Source organism: Triturus cristatus, chromosome 3_1, assembly GCF_964204655.1.
Source record: "Triturus cristatus chromosome 3_1, aTriCri1.1, whole genome shotgun sequence".
NCBI lineage: Eukaryota > Metazoa > Chordata > Amphibia > Caudata > Salamandridae > Triturus > Triturus cristatus.
Window position 1 is genome coordinate 513198994 of NC_140583.1, and position 17524 is coordinate 513216517.

The following is a 17524-nucleotide window of genomic DNA, read 5'->3' on the forward strand; positions in this document are numbered from 1 at the left end:
ACTGACACTGCACTAATTCAGGAAAGATCACAAGACCTGGCTCTTCGAATGACCCTAAAGGAGCTGCACAGCCCTCCCCAGTGTGCTTTACAAACCCCTGAATGATTAAGTGATTGAAACCCTGGGTTACAGAGCGTTCCGTGGATCCATGTTGAAGATGCGTCGCACAGCTGAGGCAATGTGTCAGTTCCGCAATGCAGCAAGGTTGCTGTGCAAGGTCCTTTTGCATCTATATCAAGGATCCTGTCGAGGGAGCTTGAGAAGAGGTATCAGGGATGCGGCTCACACTTTGGCCGATGCTTTGGTTCCAAAGAGCGGAGTTCCTCGTCATCATCGAGGCTGGGTCTGCTGAGAGATGTTAGGGCCTACGCCGAGGGTGCGATGCGCAGTGGCAGTTCTGATGGCAGTGCAGGCTGTGGCGTTGATGTCTTTGTCTATGGGTCCAATCTATGCAGCAGTGGAGAAGCGTCAGTTCAGCTCGGGTTTGTGCCGCTCAGCAGAGGTCATGCGTCAGTTCTGTTGGATCCACAGAGGCTGTCAAAGCACCTTAGCCCCACTTCCAAGGGGCCATGACTGGGCTGGCAGGGTAGACTCTCAGATGGCAGAGTCATGGTTCACATGCAAGGTTGTTGGAATCCTGATATGTCCCTCAGGCTTCAGATCAGGAGGCCAGCCAACTAGCACTTGGAGACTCTCTGGGTTCTGGGTTTAAGATATGCAGGCCCAGTCCTTCTCACCCAGGCAAGAAGGCAGTAGGCAGTGGGTCAGCACAGAAAGGCAGGAGTGCAGGAGAGTGCAGTCCAGCAGAATTGTAGGCCTTCAGCAGCACAGCAGCCCTTCATTCTGGCAGAGTATCCACAGGTCTAGAAGTGTACTGAAGAGCTGGAGTCTGAAGTCCACTTTTTATACACTGATGCCCTGGTTCTGGGAGGTGGGAGACGCTTCTAGACAGGGTCTTTGAAGTGCATGGAATTCGCTACCTCCCCTGCCCTTGCTCCAAGCTTGCTGCAGTAATAATGTAGGGCTGTTAGGCTCTATGAGTGAAGGATTAGCACAGGCCATTCAGTTGCATGTGGGGCTGTGTTAAACTCCACCTCCCCTTCCTGCCATTCACGCATACCTAATCCCACGTTTGTGCGATTGTTTGGGAGTAATTCAAAAATTCAGTTGCACCCAGCCATGTGGCTAAGGCAAGAAAATGCAACATTTTCAGAATTGCAAATTAAAATATGACTTCATCATAAATTAGGATTGAAATTGTGATTCCGTAGCAACCAAATGTGAACTGGTTATCTCTTCTGTTAGAATGTGGGTTCCTGGTCGGCTCATGTGGAAGACCTGGTAAAGCAGAAGCCACAATCCTACTTAGGGTAAGAAACCATTATCCCCAAATTAACCTGGACTCCCTCCCTGGTAGCTTGGCACAAAAGCAGTCAGGCTTAACTTGAAGGCAATATGTAAAGTATTTGACACTTCAAACAAATAAGACAGTGGAAATACCACACAAAAAAATCCTACACCAGTTTAGAATAAATAAAACTAGACCAAAATGACAGAAATCCAATAAGAGTAGCCACAGATATTAATTTTTAAAAGAATGAGTGAAAGTAGCACCAAACGCACCAAAAAGCACCAAGTGCTAGCAAGAGACACCTGGTCATGCAGGACCAGGACAAAATCAAAAGTTCTGGCTCACTGCGATGGAGCAAGGGTCAGTCATAAAGACCAGATTGGGCCCGCTGCGCATAAGTACCTTGGTCCAGACTGCATAGACTTCGAATATCCTATTCATAGGCTCCAGTGTGATGCAGAGTTTCAGCTTCGACATTGATGCTGTCATCGAGGGAGATGCGAACACTTGACTTGAAGAGCATTGCGCAGTGGTGGTTCCTAAGTGGGAGCAAAGGTGCGATCCACGCAAATGCAGGGATGCGGCAGTTCTGGTCCTCGCAATAACAGGGGCGATGCACTGGTTCCGATCTGCACAGTGTTGAAGATGCATCAGTTCTCACCTCGCAATAACAGCGATGTGCCAGTTCCATCTCCGCAACAGTGATAGGTTGAACAAACACTTTACGCTCATTTCAAAGGGTCCAGGACTAGGGGTGACACCACTTGGCAGAGTAGTCTCACAGATGTCAGAGCCCAGGTGTGGAAGCAGGGTATTTGAAATCTTATGTCCCTGAACCTTCAGATCAGGAGGCAAGCTGGCAAGTCCTTGGAGTCACATTGGGTTCAAGTGATACAGGTCCAGTCCTTTGCAACCAGACCAGAAGGGCAGCAGGCAGCAGGTCAGCATAGCAAGATAGCAGTTCTTTCAGAGCACCAGTCCAGGAGAGTGGCAGTCCTTCAGCAGCACAGCAGTCATTTTTTCTGACAGAGTCTTCACAGATCCAGAAGTGTACTAAAGAGTGGGTCTGAGAGCCCAATTTTTATACCCTGGTGCCTTACTCCCAGAAGGTGGAAGAATTTTCAGACAGGTGCTTTAAAGTTTTGGGAGATTCCTGCTTTACCTGCCCTGGCTCCAAGCTATCTGCACTGAAAATACAGGGTCATTAGGCCTATTGTGAGGAGTCAGAACAGAGCCTATTGGGCTGGCTCAACTCTGCCCTTTCATCCTGCCAGTTGATGACCCATTAACGCTCAGCTAATCCCATTATTGTATGACTGTCTGGAGGGAATTCAAAACGTCTAACTGCCAGGTGCACCCAGTCATGTGAACTAAAGCAGTTTGCAGGCACAAAGTGCTGAGGGTAGGAGAATGACAACTTTCTAGAACGGCATTTTCAAAATTGTAATGATAAATTTGACTTTAACATTAAGATTTATCATTACAATTGTACCATACATGATGTATCAATCTCCTCTCATTCAGGAATTACAGTTTATTAAATGTAATAAGGAATCCCCAAAGTTATCCTTTGGGAGGGGTAGGCCTCACAGCAGTGAAAAACACAGCACACTGCCCTATGGGCTACCTAGGGCCTACTTTAGGGGTGACATATGTAATACAAGGGGAGTTTAAGGCTTGGCAAGGGGTTTTAAATGCCAAGTCAACATGGAAGTGGAACACTAGATTCAGGCTGCAATGGCAGCCCTGGGACATGTTTTAGGGTGCTAATTAAATGGGTGTCACAGTAAGTGCTGCAGGCCCACTGGTAGCATTTAATTTACAGTCCCTGGGCATATGGAATGCCACTCTACAAGGCACTTACAAGTAAATCAAATAATACTAATTCTACCCTATTTTAGGGAGTGAGCACGAGCAATTTAGCACTGGTTAGCAGTGGTAAAGCGCACAAAGTCCTAAAGCCAATAAAAAAGAATTCAGCAAAAAGGGGGGCAGCAGGCAAATCATTCAGAGGTGATGCTGCAGAAAGGGTCATTTTCCAACATGTTCCCATTTGAAAATTACACTTATTAAAATGTAATATGGCAACTCCAATGTTATTCTATGGGAAGATAGTCCTTTCAGTAGTGAAAAATGAATTTGAGTTTTTCACTACCAAGACATGTAAATCTTAAATGTACATGGCTTGCTTTTCAAATGCATTGCACCCTGCCCTCTGGGCTGCCCAGGGACTATGCTAAAGGTGACTTGTTTGTATTAAAAAGGAATGTTTGAGCCTGGCAAAAGGTTTACCTGGTCAAAATGGCACTTTAAAACTGCACATGCAGGTCCTGCAATGGCAGGCCAAAGACATGCTTGAAATGCCACTTAAGTGGGTGGAACAGTCAGTGCTGCAGAGCCACTAGCAGCATTTAATTTACAGACCCTGGGCACATCTAGTGCATTTACCTATAAGGACTTATAAGTAAATTAATTCTGCCAATTGTGTATTAGCCAATATTGCCATGTTTAGAGGAGAGAGCCCAGGCACTTTAGCACTAGTTAGCAGTGAAAAGTGCACAGAGTTCTAAGGCCAGCAGAAACTAATTTATCAAAAGAATAGGAGGAAGAAGGCAAAATGTTTGGTGATGAACCTGCAAGAATGGCCAGGTCTAACACTCTTGTACACTTTAAATTCAGTAATGAAAGGCTACCTGTTCTCTGCCTCCTCCACACTAATCAGACAAGAGCAATGGCATGTGAGCAAGGCATCTGGGATCTTTTTGATGAGAACTAGAGAGTTTCCCCCAAGGGAAAGCTCTCTGTAAATGTTTGGCCCATAATAAAGGAAGTCCTAAATCAGGTTATGGCAATTTACCTCGACAAGGCACTATAAGCACTACTTAGGCTTAAGGACACCTTGTATAGTGCGTGTGATAAAGAAAGCAGGTGTTTTGCCTGTAAACTACTGGTCAAAAGGGTCCATGATAGGGCTAAAGCCATCAGACTCCCTAACGAGAGAGGTCCTTGGCAATATCAAAGGTGATCATGTGCCTTTATATGTAGGCAGCCAATGTCAAAGATGCTAATTGTGGACCGAATTTCTGAGATTCAACAGCCTATCCATACCAAGTAGATTGTTAGCAATATTGCTAGACTAAAGGCAGGGAAATCGACAGGTTTAATAGGTTTACAACACTATTTATAAAACAATTTGTAGGGAGGGGCTGGCACCTTCTCTCACAAGAATGTTTAATTCGTTAACATTTAACTGAAATTAAAGAAAGCACAGACTTTATCAGAGAGGCTATGATAATTGCCATTTTCAAACTGCATAAATATTTCTTAATATGTAGTCCTACAGGCTGATCTCATTGTAGAGTCTGGGCATGAATATATTATTGGGTATGCTTGCAACCAGACATAGCCCTATGTTGCAGGCATAATTAATCCAGACAAATTTGGTTTTGTCTTTGACAGATGCTGAGAAGATCACTAGAAAAACATTCTAGACATTATTTATAATATCCACCGTTCTTGTAAACATACCTTCTTGATACTGTTAGTCACAAATAAGGTGTTTGACCTTGTGTTTTGGTCTTTTGGACCTAGGTTCAATAGCTAGACAATGTCTTCCTATAAGGCTTCATCAGCCTCTATTAGAATGAATGTGATTCCTCCCATTCTTTTGTGATATGAAGTGTCGCTATGAAACTGCTGGCTAAACAGGGTCTGAGTAAAGACGATATTAAGACAAAGATGCTTTTGAAATGATTGTGTATTATATGATTTTTTTTCTAGTTGTCAGATCCAAAAAGCTCTATCCCATCATCTATGGAATTACTGGCACAATATGGTTAAGACCAAGGGCCTGATTTAGATCTAGGTGGTCTGACTGCCATCTCGTTGTGGTGGAGAAACTCAGTACTCTGCCGAGCTGGCGTTCTTCCACCTGCTGTATTTAGATGTATATGCAATACAAAGAAGACTGCCGTGGCGGCAGTCTTTTGTGCTGGCGAACTGCCCACTGTCCCCGTCTGGATGGCGCGGTCCAGCCAGCCAAGCAGATTTGGATGTTCCCGTTGGGCTAGCGGTGTCCTGCCAGTGAGGTGGTGATGGGAGAGAGGTAAGTAGCATTTTTTTTATTTATGTGAAACACATATGTGTTGTGTATGCATACATTTATGTATGTAGGTTATGTGTAGTGGGCATATTTTGTACCTTCTGCATTGCACCACCAACCTACACACACCATGCAATGTGTACCCGCACGTACCATGAACATTTACCTTCGGGTTTGTCAAACCAGGGTGCTGGTCCATCGCAATCAAGGTGCAGCAGGTAAGGAGGAATCTGGGCAAAGGAGGAGAGGATGAAATTACAGGCTGTACCCTGAGAAAAGGTGAGTTGTCACCCCTTTTTGTCCCTTTACGCTGACTCAAAGTAGGAGGGATTCCCGTTGGAACTTCCTTTGAAACAAGCCACATCCAAATCTGGAGGGTGGGAATGCTGGCTGGAGTCCTGCCAACGCCTGCTGCAGGCCATCCCGCCGCAGGGGCGCGGAAGAAAAGTCCTGGTGTAGGTTTTCTCTCTCATTGCCAGTCAGCATCTAAATTGAGCCGGCGGACTGTCAGAGCAGCGGGCAGGAAGACCACCAAAAAAGACCACTCGGTTGTGTTCCCACCAACATCCAAATCAGGCCCTAAATGTTTAAGTTAAATCTTCAATCCTCATACTAAATATTCCATCAGACCAGGTTAGCAGACTATGGCTTAGTTTTCATCTTTAGTGAATGCAGGACTCTATCATCTATCTTGCTGTTCTAATTTACCCTTCTATAGGCCAAATTGTCAAGGCCTCCTACCTACCACTCTGTAAAAAGATTCAGAAAGACCTTAAAGATTGCCCCATGGGTAAATTGTCGTGGCTAGAGAGGGTTGGAACCAAAATGGCAATCGTGCTTGGAATATTATTTCTCTCCTAGGTAATTCTGCTCCCTCTCCCTTCTTCAGCAATCAAGCACAGCTGACAGGTGATCGATTACTTTGTGTTGTTTAGGAACAGAGCGAGGATTGCAACCAAACGGGTAGTGATTCGATATGGAATAGTGGAAGCAAGAATCTGAAAAACAATGGTGTTTCATAGATCAGGTCATAGACGTTCTCATGTTTGGAAGTTTCCAGTTTGGACAAATAGCACTACAACACAGATAACTTGATACATGTTGATGTTGTGAGGCAAGGTAGCTGAGCAATTGAACTTTTGTTTACCTCTCACCCATGATTTGGAATTGGCTGGATGTGATGGGTTTTTGAGTAGTGGAGAGAGAGATGAGGTGCATCAAACTTGGATACTTGTGTGAGCCAATGAGCATTAAATCATTTGAAACACTAAAGCAGAACTCTGGCATCAGAGAAATCTTGTTATTGACAGTCATGTCATTTAGCTTTACACAGCATGTTAAATTGTATTTTTCGAAGTCTTTGACAACTTTCGAGAAATGGATTACAAATACAGATGAAGGTAAGAGGCTTATCTTTGAAATATACACAATTTTAACACTGGCGCATCATCCCAAAAAAATCGTGGAGAGGAGGAGATGGGAGCGGTATTTAGGTAGGCCACTCACTGAAAATGAATGGGGCTCAATTTACATTTGGACAAGCAATATTGCTAAAAGTTTTTTTCAGGTAGTGTGGCTATTATTAAGAATTCCTTATACTGGTATTATACACATGGGAAGTTACACTAATTGGAGAAACACCAATCAGAAAATTCTGACAGGGTTGTGGAGACTCATTCCCACTGGTCTGAAGCTCTTTACTCTATTGATTCAATGTTCGGCATATATTCCTTAACTTCCTACATACATGCTTTGGGGCTTCCCATTAAATGCCCTTCCTCTGCCCCACTTGAGGCATAAATAAATTTATTTGGCTTTATGATTCGCTAATCATCATCATAAAACTTTATTTCGGTCGAACGATCATAAGAGCCTGCATAGAAAAAACAGTGCATTAAAATTCATGGTGATAAAAATGATACAGTAGTTGCCATGGTTGTTTACATGGATCTAATTACAACACCTCTATAGTTTGAACAATAAAAACAAGTTTACAGTGGCACAACACCTTTATATATATATACACCTATATATATGTACACCTATATACAATAATTCCTGAACTCATGTAAGTTAAATAGTTACAGGGACAAAGGCCCCGACTTAGTAAAGCAAGGCCCTGATAGAAACCCATGAATGTTGGCAGTGATGGTCCAAATAGTATAATTTTGTCTAAAAATGTAAGGTAGCCATACAGTGCCAGTTCCTTAGATCACGTTGTGACTAGAGTAAAATCAAACTGTAACTTGTGCCTCTAAAAGTTGCAAGGTTTTTTTTCCCCCCTTTTTTTTGGGAAATTAGAACTGCAAAAGAATTAAAAGTCTTTAAAAAACCTGCGATTTATAGGGGCGAAAATTAATTTTATTGCTGTTTGGTCTTGCCTATAAACTTCCTGCAGCTGCGCCACATGGAGGTCAGAAATCGTGATACGGCAAATACAATGGGTCTACAAGTATCGTATTTTAGAACTCTGAATGCCTCTGCACAGGGCGTAAACCCTAAATTCCTACACAGAGGAACGAGCCACGACTTCCTTGCTGGTTTGTAGGCTGGGCAAAAAAAGACGACATGGAGCTCTGACTTCTCCTCCCAACTACAGGCTGGGCACTCTCTCCGGACCGCGCCCATCCATTTGCTGGAAAAGGCGCGGAGCGGGAGGGTACCCAATCTGAACTGAACATATAGTTTCCTTGCCAGGGGTGGATAGATATCATGTAAAAAGACTCAAAAAAATATCACCCCTTCAAGAAAAGGAACTTAGCTGTCAATTGTCCAGTGGACGGGTTCCCTTGCACCTGTGTTAGCTTGCTCATTCGATAGGCAATAACTAGTTCCGGATGGGAAATTGAAGGGCAAGCTTCCCCTTGGTTACTCCACAGGCTTGATTTGCCCAGCCTGGTACATTCTTTTTCTACATGATTAAACCAGGGGATTCTTGCCACATCAGGAATTCTCAATATCTCTCAGTTCCGTTCTATAGACTATTAGCTCAGGTGTCACCCATAATCTACGCCAGAACGTAAGCGGTTTCAGTCCTATTTCCTCCCCAATTGGTCTGATCCCTAAGTTCAACTGGAGTGGGATAAGAGTAGTGCTAGAGGAGAGGCCCAAAATTTGCCTCATAAAGCTATTTTCTACTTTACTCAGATTTTGACAGCAGCAATGCCCCCATAATTCTGCCCCGTATAATGTCGCACCTCTGGCTTGCATCTTATATATCTCTGCAAGTTTGTGGGGGGAGTTTCTTAATAATTTAATGATTCCTCCAGATGTCTGTGCTAACTTTAGTTTAGATTTGGCAATTTGTGGGCCCCACTCCATGTTTTCTGTCAGTGTGACCCCTAAGAATTCAAATACCGTCACCCTATCCAGCCTAATGCCATCTAAATTAGGGTTGGGACAAAGTGTTTTAGGTGGATTAAAAACCATGAACTTGGTTTTTTGAGTATTTATCTCCAATCCCCGTTTATTGTAAAAGATGGCAAAACAGTCCAAAATCCTTTGTATGCCCATAGGGGATTTGGACATTAAGAGGGTGTCATCGGCAAACATGATTGCGGGGATCTTGGTGCCTGCCAATATGGGTGCATCGGTTTCCCTCACCTCAGTAAGTTGGGCCAGTAGTGCATTGACAAAGAGGCAAAACAGGGTCGGTGCAAGCACACAGCCCTGCCTTACACCTATGTCAATTGGGAACCGCACTGTCATTTCTCCTCCTTTCCCACATCTTACCTGGGCAAAATTTGCATCATGTAATCTAACAAGTATAGTCAGGAGATCAGGGGAAATCCCGATTTCTATAAGTACCTCCCACAATTTTCCTCTAGGCACTAAGTCGAAGGCCGACTTCAAATCCACAAAAATTACATAGAGGCTTCCACCCTCCATTCCCATCGTTTTCCACAGAATTAGTTGTAATCTATAGATTTGGTCGATTGTGGAAGTATTCTTCCTGAAGCCGGCCTAATATGGGCTTAGGATCGCATGGTCATCCATCCAACCTTGTAAACGGTCAAGAATTAGTCACACAAAGAGCTTTTGTACCACATCTATCAGACTAATCGGTCTGTAATTGGTTGGTAGGAAAGGGGAACCTTTTTTGAAAATTGGGACTATTTCTGCTCCTGCCCAGGTTTTGGGCATTGGCATATCCTTTAGGATGGCGTTGAATAGGGTCAGTAAATAAAGTCACCAAATTTTAGGCTCATGCCAGAAGAGATCTCCCGGAATCTTATCCAGTCTGGGAGCTTTACTGGAGGGGAGTTTATTTATCGCTTTTACGACCTCTGACAGTGAACTGCGACGCTTCTTCCCAGTTATCCCTGTAAAGGGATGGTGCTGGGGTGAAATAGGAGCCCAGGATTTCCTTAGAGGTGTACAAAGCCTGGAAGTGCACTTCCCACACTTCCGCGGCTATATTAGGTTCTACGACTAGTTTGCCCTCACTACTGCCTGAGGCTGACTATTGAACAGAACCTCTTAGAGTCTTTAGTAATTAGCGCAGTTTTTAAATCATCCCATCTATTCAGTTCCCACTCCTCTTTTGCTAGACGTGTGATCTCTTTCTACGACACCCTCTTAAGCCTGATGAGTGGCTTGTTGTTAGCTTTTATAGCTGCCAATAGATCCTGTTTAGCCTTGCGGCAACTGTCATTAAACCAGGAGTGGATGGCTACTTTGTTCCTCTCGTTATGCATCTCTGGGTGGAACACGTCGGCTAATTTAGATGTCATCCCTGCGTGCAATGCTGCGATTTCTTTGAATAAGTCAGGAGTGGGTGTCCCTGAGACCAGTTCACTTAATTTTGCTAAGACCGGGACTACAGTTGCGTATAACGCATACAGCTTCCCTGGTGACTGATGTATTGTCTCCCATCTTATTCTTTTCCTGTTCTTAGCCAGCGTTAGCCTGCTATCTATGGTGGAGCTAGTAGTCGGGACAATTCCCAGGTCTGGTAAGTCCAATACAAGTGATAAAGCGTTGTGGTCGCTGTCATGGCGAGAATATACTGCAAAATCAACAACTCTGTGCCAGTGCTTTGTCTCCACTAGGATGTAGTCTAGAAAAGAAGCTTGGCCGGTTCTATTAAAAGTGAAATTCCCTGGTGTGTCTGAGGGTGTCCGGCCATTGCATGCTCTCAGAGAATGGGTCAACGTAAATGCATTTATCTGGATTGCCAATGGAGACCAGGCCTTTATTGGTGGAATTTGTGGTTCGGGAATAGACCACTGTGCATCCTCTTCATTTAGAGTTGAGTCGGTCATATTGGGAAGTGGCTCGAATTGACAATTAAAATCTCCCCCCACTATTACCCAAGCATTAGAGGGAACCGTGGGGATAAAAGAAGTCAGGTCATCAAAAGTTGGTGATTCCTTGGTCACACTAACGGGGCGGGAATAAACATTAGTGAGCGCCAGTGCCAAGTTGTTTGGGAAGCTAAGCAGTACACATTGGATATCATTACAAAAAGTATCCAACTGTTTGGCTATACAACCAAGATGGGAGCCCATCCAAACGTAGAGGCCCCCAGAAGGTTTGCCCCTTCCTCCTGAGGTGGCTAGGATGTTGAATGACGCAAACCCCGCCCTGTGCGAATCTTGACGTGCCCAGGTCTCCTGAAAAGAAAAAAAATATCAAATTGATCCACAAATAGTCCCCAATCCGAACAAGATAATTTGTTTTTCAGGCCTCCAACGTTCCATGATAACAATTTTTGCTTCCTTCCTAAGCTCTGTGGGGCCTTGGCATCGTTGCATGCATGGCTTTCTTTTGTATGTGTGCCTCCTAATGCAGCCTCAGAGGTGTTGCCCAGGGTCCCAGTAGGTAATTTTGTCCCCATTTCAATACATTTTTAAGGAATTGGACAGTGGGGGGGTAATAGTGAATCCGGGGCCTTTCTAATATTATTGCACGGTCACAGACTCCCCGCTGCTTTTAAATTTCCTTGCCCCGCATGTCTGCCCTTACCCAAGGAGTATTATGCACCACTAGATGGTCTGAGCTAGGCACCTCGGCCTCACCGTGATGCTCTACAATTGTCACTCTGCAGACTTTACCCTCCCCCTCTATTTGTCAATCCACTTCTTCAAGGCCCTCAAATCTGTTCCATACTGGTACATTAAATAGTAGGGGTCTCGGAGGGAGGTACCTGTGGCTGTTGTCCTGAAAGTTCATTGGGCGTCTGGAGTGGTCTATGGAGGTAATGGCCCTGGCTGGTTGGTGGGCACGTGGGTAAAAATAGTCTAATGGTACACATTGTATCTCAGTATGTGGCTCCTGAGGTCTCCGCTCTTGTGTCAGTAAACAAAGTACAGTCTGGGGAGTTCTAAAATGTATGACTACACAGTCTCCCTGGTTCCGCTTGGGGCCTGTTCCAACCCAACCCGCTCTGCGGATTATTAGAATTTCTCCCGCTCTATCATAGGGTAGCTGCCTGTGCCTTACCAGCCAAAACTTTTTTTCTTGAGTTCAAAGTAGGTTCCACTCGGGCCATTTTTAAGCACCGGTACTCCCGTCAACACTACCACATATGGGGTTGCAGCCGGGAGTAGGTTAATGGTTGGTTGAATCATTGCTTCTAAGCTTCCAACTATGGTCTCTGCTCCTCTACACCCTTCACAGTGCTCACTGGTCCCTGCTGGGGTGATAGCATTTTTGTTTCCAGCCAGGAGGATATTGGCTAGGCTGTTACCCCCAGTATCGGCCTTAGGGCTCATAGGAAATAGACACTCAGTATGGATTTGCGCCTGCTGTTGATCTGGTCTAGATGGTGGCGGTTTGATTAATTTAACTCCCTTGCTATCTTGGTTGTTGGATCGGCTAGCCCCACATGGATTGATAGAGTCCTGACTCCTAAAATTCCCTTCTCTATCCACAGATGTCACGCTTGGCATTGCTGCCTGGCAGCTAAAATCATTCCCCCTCACCGCAAACTGGGCAGGGTCATTACTCGTGTTTGTTGCCCAGGTGTTCCCCAGTGTCTCCAGATTATGTAGGCCCTTAGCTAGTGGGGCAATTCCTTCTTTTATGATAATTTTAATTTGGGCCAATAAGTCTCCAACCATGTTCTGAACCCAAAAGGGGTAAGCTAGATCGGTGTGTGTACTAGCAGTGCAGTCTCTAGCTGGATTGGAAATGGTTGAGCTGGTTGTCGGCTCTCCTTTGGCTTTCTCACTCTTTGGAGCCCCCCTGCTTGCTTGCTTGCGCTTGCCAGTCTTACGTAAGGTATTGGGGGCACCCCCTCACGATTTTCAATTTCAGGGACTAATTCTTGTTGCGAGCAAACGTGCAATGTTTCTGTTAGGGGTGTTAGAGACGGAGTGGGGGTTTTAGATGGAGTTTGGCAACGAGGGACAAAGATCAGGAGTTAGGGAGAGGTGCCTCTCAGTTAGTTCAATTTCTGTCATGACCGCCCCTATCTCTCTTTGGAGCATTCTGTCAATCGAGGTCGGTGGTAACCTGGGAGTGGCAGTTTTTTTTTGGTGGGACAGTTTTACAACACAGATACGTTTCCCCATTGTACTTGTTATCCCTTTTACCAAGCCCGCCCCACTCTTAATGCAAGGCAATTACTTCACAGAAATATTGGAGCAAGCGGAATAGATTTTGCCAATTAGGAAAAAAGGGTGAAAATGGAACGAGTAACTGCGGATTTTGATGGTGCAAAAGTCACAACAGAATTAGTCTAATGTGCAAGAGTCAAACAACCCAGTCCAGTTTTGTACAAAGAGTATTGGGGAAAACTCTTCCCTTGTGCACGCGTGGTGATATTGGAGTCCACGTGAGCTTGTTCTGAATGTCTTTAAGGCGAACAGCGGACCACAGATGCCATGGAATGCAGGTCAGAAAACACCATTAAGCCAGAGAATTGTAAAAAGTCAGCAGTGTCTTACCCAGAACGATCCTTGTTAGCAAAGCCAAGAGAAATCTCCCAATCCAGGTACCTTGGGAGGCAAAAAGACATGAAAGACTCACTTATCACATTGATGAACAATGTAAGCGTGAGGAAAGCAAGAGAATAAAGACTTTGAGAAACTTTCCAGTTTTTTCTTTGAAAGACATTCAAGTTCCAATATTATAGCACATTGATGACAATCAGACCTCATTTGAACAAGAGCACCACCTTCAACAAGAGTGATAGACTGATAGGAAAGAGTTGCGCTGTAGGTACATACGTACCAACCCTTCCACAACAATTCATGTGACTTTTGCCAAAATGTATCCCAAAAAGTAGTGGAAATGGTGTTCTTCAATTGTTATAAACCAATGTTAGAAGACTTAGGTTTGTATATACTGCACACACTTTCCAGCATGTAATGTGCCATAGTCCCCTTAGTAAAATTGCACATCAGCCGTTGCTATCCATCCTGTATGCCAATCTGTGCAACATGCATTAAATTTGAACACTATGAGATGTGTCTTGATGCTGAAAGGCTTAATAACAACCCAATGTCTTGCTTACATCTTGGGTCTAGAACACAGTACCACATAGATGCTTATTTGTCTCTACAATAGAATGTTCCCAGATATGAGCTCAGAAATGTCAGCTGTGGCTCAAACGTTGTATGCAACTTTTATAAACCCTAAGCAACTAGGGTGAATTTACGGTGGATGTACAAAAAGTTCAAAATGTCTATTTTTGTTATTTGCAGTTTTAGATAGAGTGAACCAGACTCCGGTTTCTCAGAGGACATTAAATGAAACCCAGAAGATACAATGACAACAAGTGGTAAAAATAAATCAATATATACCAAAGGCATCCATGAACGAGCCAATTGACATAGCCAGGGTGCAGGCAATGAGGTGCAATGAGGTTTTGTTTAGCAACTACTCTTTGCGAAAGCACCAAAATATGGGAGTTGTATAGAGTCCATAAATCTAAAAACCTAGGAAAAACATAGCATCACAAAGGATTTCCTTGAATGAAAACGTGATCACTTTACCTGAAAAGATTAGGCTCTACATAGGCACATAATATATTACAGGAATGTGGCCTGTTAATCTCCTTATTACATGTGAAGGCAGTGCATGAGCATGTGATATGTGTGGGGGCATGGACCGCTTTACAAGCAATTGTTTTGTTCCTGTCTGTGATTCCTATTCCCTTGATAACCATGTCTCCTTCCTACTATTATAACTTTTAATTTGGGTTTGCATTAATTATGTGACTTTATGTGGAGTTCCCGATTAACAGAACATTATAACCTTCTCTTGTCTTTCATACTTTTTGTGAGAAAAAAGCTAAATTGACGATAAAAAAACTTCACAGCTTTACAAACCTCTACTTTTAAACTCCTATAATAAAATGCAACCGTATTAATCGTACTCCTTGTATTTTTGTTACCAACACTGATGTCACTTCAGGTGAGACGTGGAACTGAAAGAAGATCGTGTGACTTCAGTTCCTTTGCATCATCAGGTTGTCATTGAACATATGATATTGCTTCCACCATCACTGTGATTTTGTTGAATTGAAGTGACTTCCCATAAATGCCCTTACAATGGATGTGATACTTTATCTTCTTTTTGACATTTCCTTCTCTCTAGGCACTGTTCCAAAAGTCATAGATTCTGTGACTTGGCACGTCACCACATTTGGAAAAACGCCAAAAGTATCCACCTATCTCCTGGCTTTCATAGTGTGTGACTTTGATAAGATTGAAAAGATGGACAATAATGTGCAGGTAAAACAGTTTTGTTTTCACATGGGGAATCCAGGTGGGTCTTTAATTCTGAGTTTGGAATTTAAAAACGTGTCCCTTCATTTCAGATTCGAATCTGGGCGCGAAAGAAAGCTATTCGGGAAAATCAAGGAGAATATGCTTTAAATGTAACTGGTCCAATTCTCACTTTAGTGCAAGATTACTACAGAGCGCCTTATCCACTGCCAAAGTCAGGTGAGCAGAGATGGGCGCATTTTGTTCTTCATAATATTCATATGAAGCAATATATTCACAAGTAGTTAGTTTGCTCTTACTTCTCAATTGATGAGAGCGTTCAGAGCAATCTAACATTTTCTCGTAGCTTTGAATGTTGTTACAAAGAAAACAAGCATTTGCAATGCAATTGGTCTCGCCTTTGGGACTTTATATGTATTTAGCTAAGCAGCACATTAGCATGGGTGCTGAAACATCTACTGTTGTTTAACATGGAGGGAAAGTAAGCACCAAACTGCGTGACACGCCAGGTATGGGAACACATGAAGAAAAATATTGCCTTCCAGCGGTAAATGGTAAAGTCTAAAGCTCTGTTTTTAATATAAAATCAGGGCCTTCGGTGGTGATATCAGTGAAAATGCAAGATTTGAAAAAAATATTATTGTCTACGGGTGCTCTTGGAAGACAATTTCTATGGACTGCAATCTAGGGAAGGCTAAAGTGATTCTGGTATTTTACTGACCTTTACTGTTCGTTTTCTATCAAGACAGTTACATAGAGGCAAAATATCAAGCAGAAAGCAATTCTGGTATTTTACTGACCTCTTCTGGTCGTTTTCTATCAAGACAGTTAATAGAGGCAGTTGAACAGAAACAAATTTCCCTAAGCCGAAGCAGACAAGTCCTAGGGCTGATCTCCAGAGCCCACAAAGTACATACACATATAAGTATATATTCAGGGCTTTAAGTGGGCCGGGTCTCACCGGTGCTGAGCACCGGCAGTTTTTTGAAGGGGGCCTCGAAACTGGCCTTTATCGGGCTCTGTTTTGTGCCCTGGCACAGGCGGTCCATTTATTTCTGGACTGCACTGACAGCAGGCACATCGATGTGCGCTGCTCACACTGCTCACTTCTCACTAGTGGAGAAGTTACGGCATGACGTCATGCCAGGTGAGCATTCTAGGGGAAGGGAAATCCCTTAAAGAGAGTCATTTTCTCTTTTTTTTAAAACTCAGGCGCAGCAACATTGTCGTGGTGTCACCAGGGCTTCAAGTGGAAGCTTTTTCAATACATGCCATACTTGCTGCTTTTTTTATCTTATGTAACTAACAACCATTGACAAGCCAATAGTCCTGACTTGTTGTAGGTATGATGTTACTTGTTGTACCATATATCTGGATGCAATGAAAAAAACTGCAAAATACAAGTCAGGCAGCACACTATGCTAAGCGCAGATTTTTAGCTTACATATTTTTATGCCACATCCTTAATTACATTGGCCACACCCTTTGAGAGACCCCCCAGTTTTTTTTATCCCACTTAAAGCCCTGTATATACTAATTTACAAGACGTCTTGAATGCTGGACCTAAAAAGCCAGGCCTCTGTGAAGTGCTCTCCTGCTAGTACCAGTGGCGGCTGCGTTATGTATCACTTTCATGGCTGACAGGCTTTCCATAGAGCTAATAGTCCTTCATCCCAGTGGGGAATGATGGAGCTCAATGGGTTCTTTATTGTGCTATGCTGATTTGTCATATGCACAATTATAGCCCTTTTCAGTGCTTGCACAAGCATTCGGTCTTTGGCACATATGTAATACAATGACAAGCATCCATAGCAGAGGCTTGCCTACTGAGCAATGATATACATTTATTAATATTTTAGACATTAAAGGCCAGATGTACGACCATTTTATTTAGCGCCTCGCAATTTGGGACAAATTATGAGTCGCAAATTGCGAGGCACTTAATGAAATGTACATCAGTGTGTTTAACACTGTTTGCAATTCCCACTGGGGTCGCAAATTGCGAGGCTCATTAATATTAATGAGCCTCTCGCAATTTGCGAGCCCATTGGGAATGCCAGCCCTCCCAGGGATGGTGGCATGCTGGGCTCAGCAGACCACCATGTCTGGGACTGCTTTTAAATAAAGCATTTTTTTTAAATGCAGCCCATTTTCCTTAAAGGAAAATGGGCTGCATTTAAAAAAATAAAAAATGAAACGTTTTTCGTTTACTTTTTAAGGGCAGGCAGAGGTCCCTGGGACCACTGCCTGCCCTTAAAAATAATTTTGCATGCATTTGCAAAGGGGAAGGGGTCCCCTGGGCACCCCTTCCCATTTGCAAATGCATTACCACATACTTGAAGTAGGTGGTAATTGAGAGTGTTTTGTCACCGCAATTGCGGTGCAAAACATTGG

At 43.6% G+C, this 17524-nt stretch overlaps 1 protein-coding gene across 1 annotated transcript in view; it reads left to right on the plus strand.

Moving 5' to 3' along the window:
• Positions 1-17524, plus strand: part of LOC146860510 (aminopeptidase N-like) — a 438299-nt gene that overhangs the window by 72457 nt on the left and 348318 nt on the right. Inside the window, exons 3-4 of the mRNA XM_085644422.1 lie at positions 15000-15136; positions 15223-15349. Of these exons, the coding sequence (XP_085500548.1) occupies positions 15000-15136; positions 15223-15349 (264 nt within the window). The remainder of the gene's footprint in view (positions 1-14999; positions 15137-15222; positions 15350-17524) is intronic.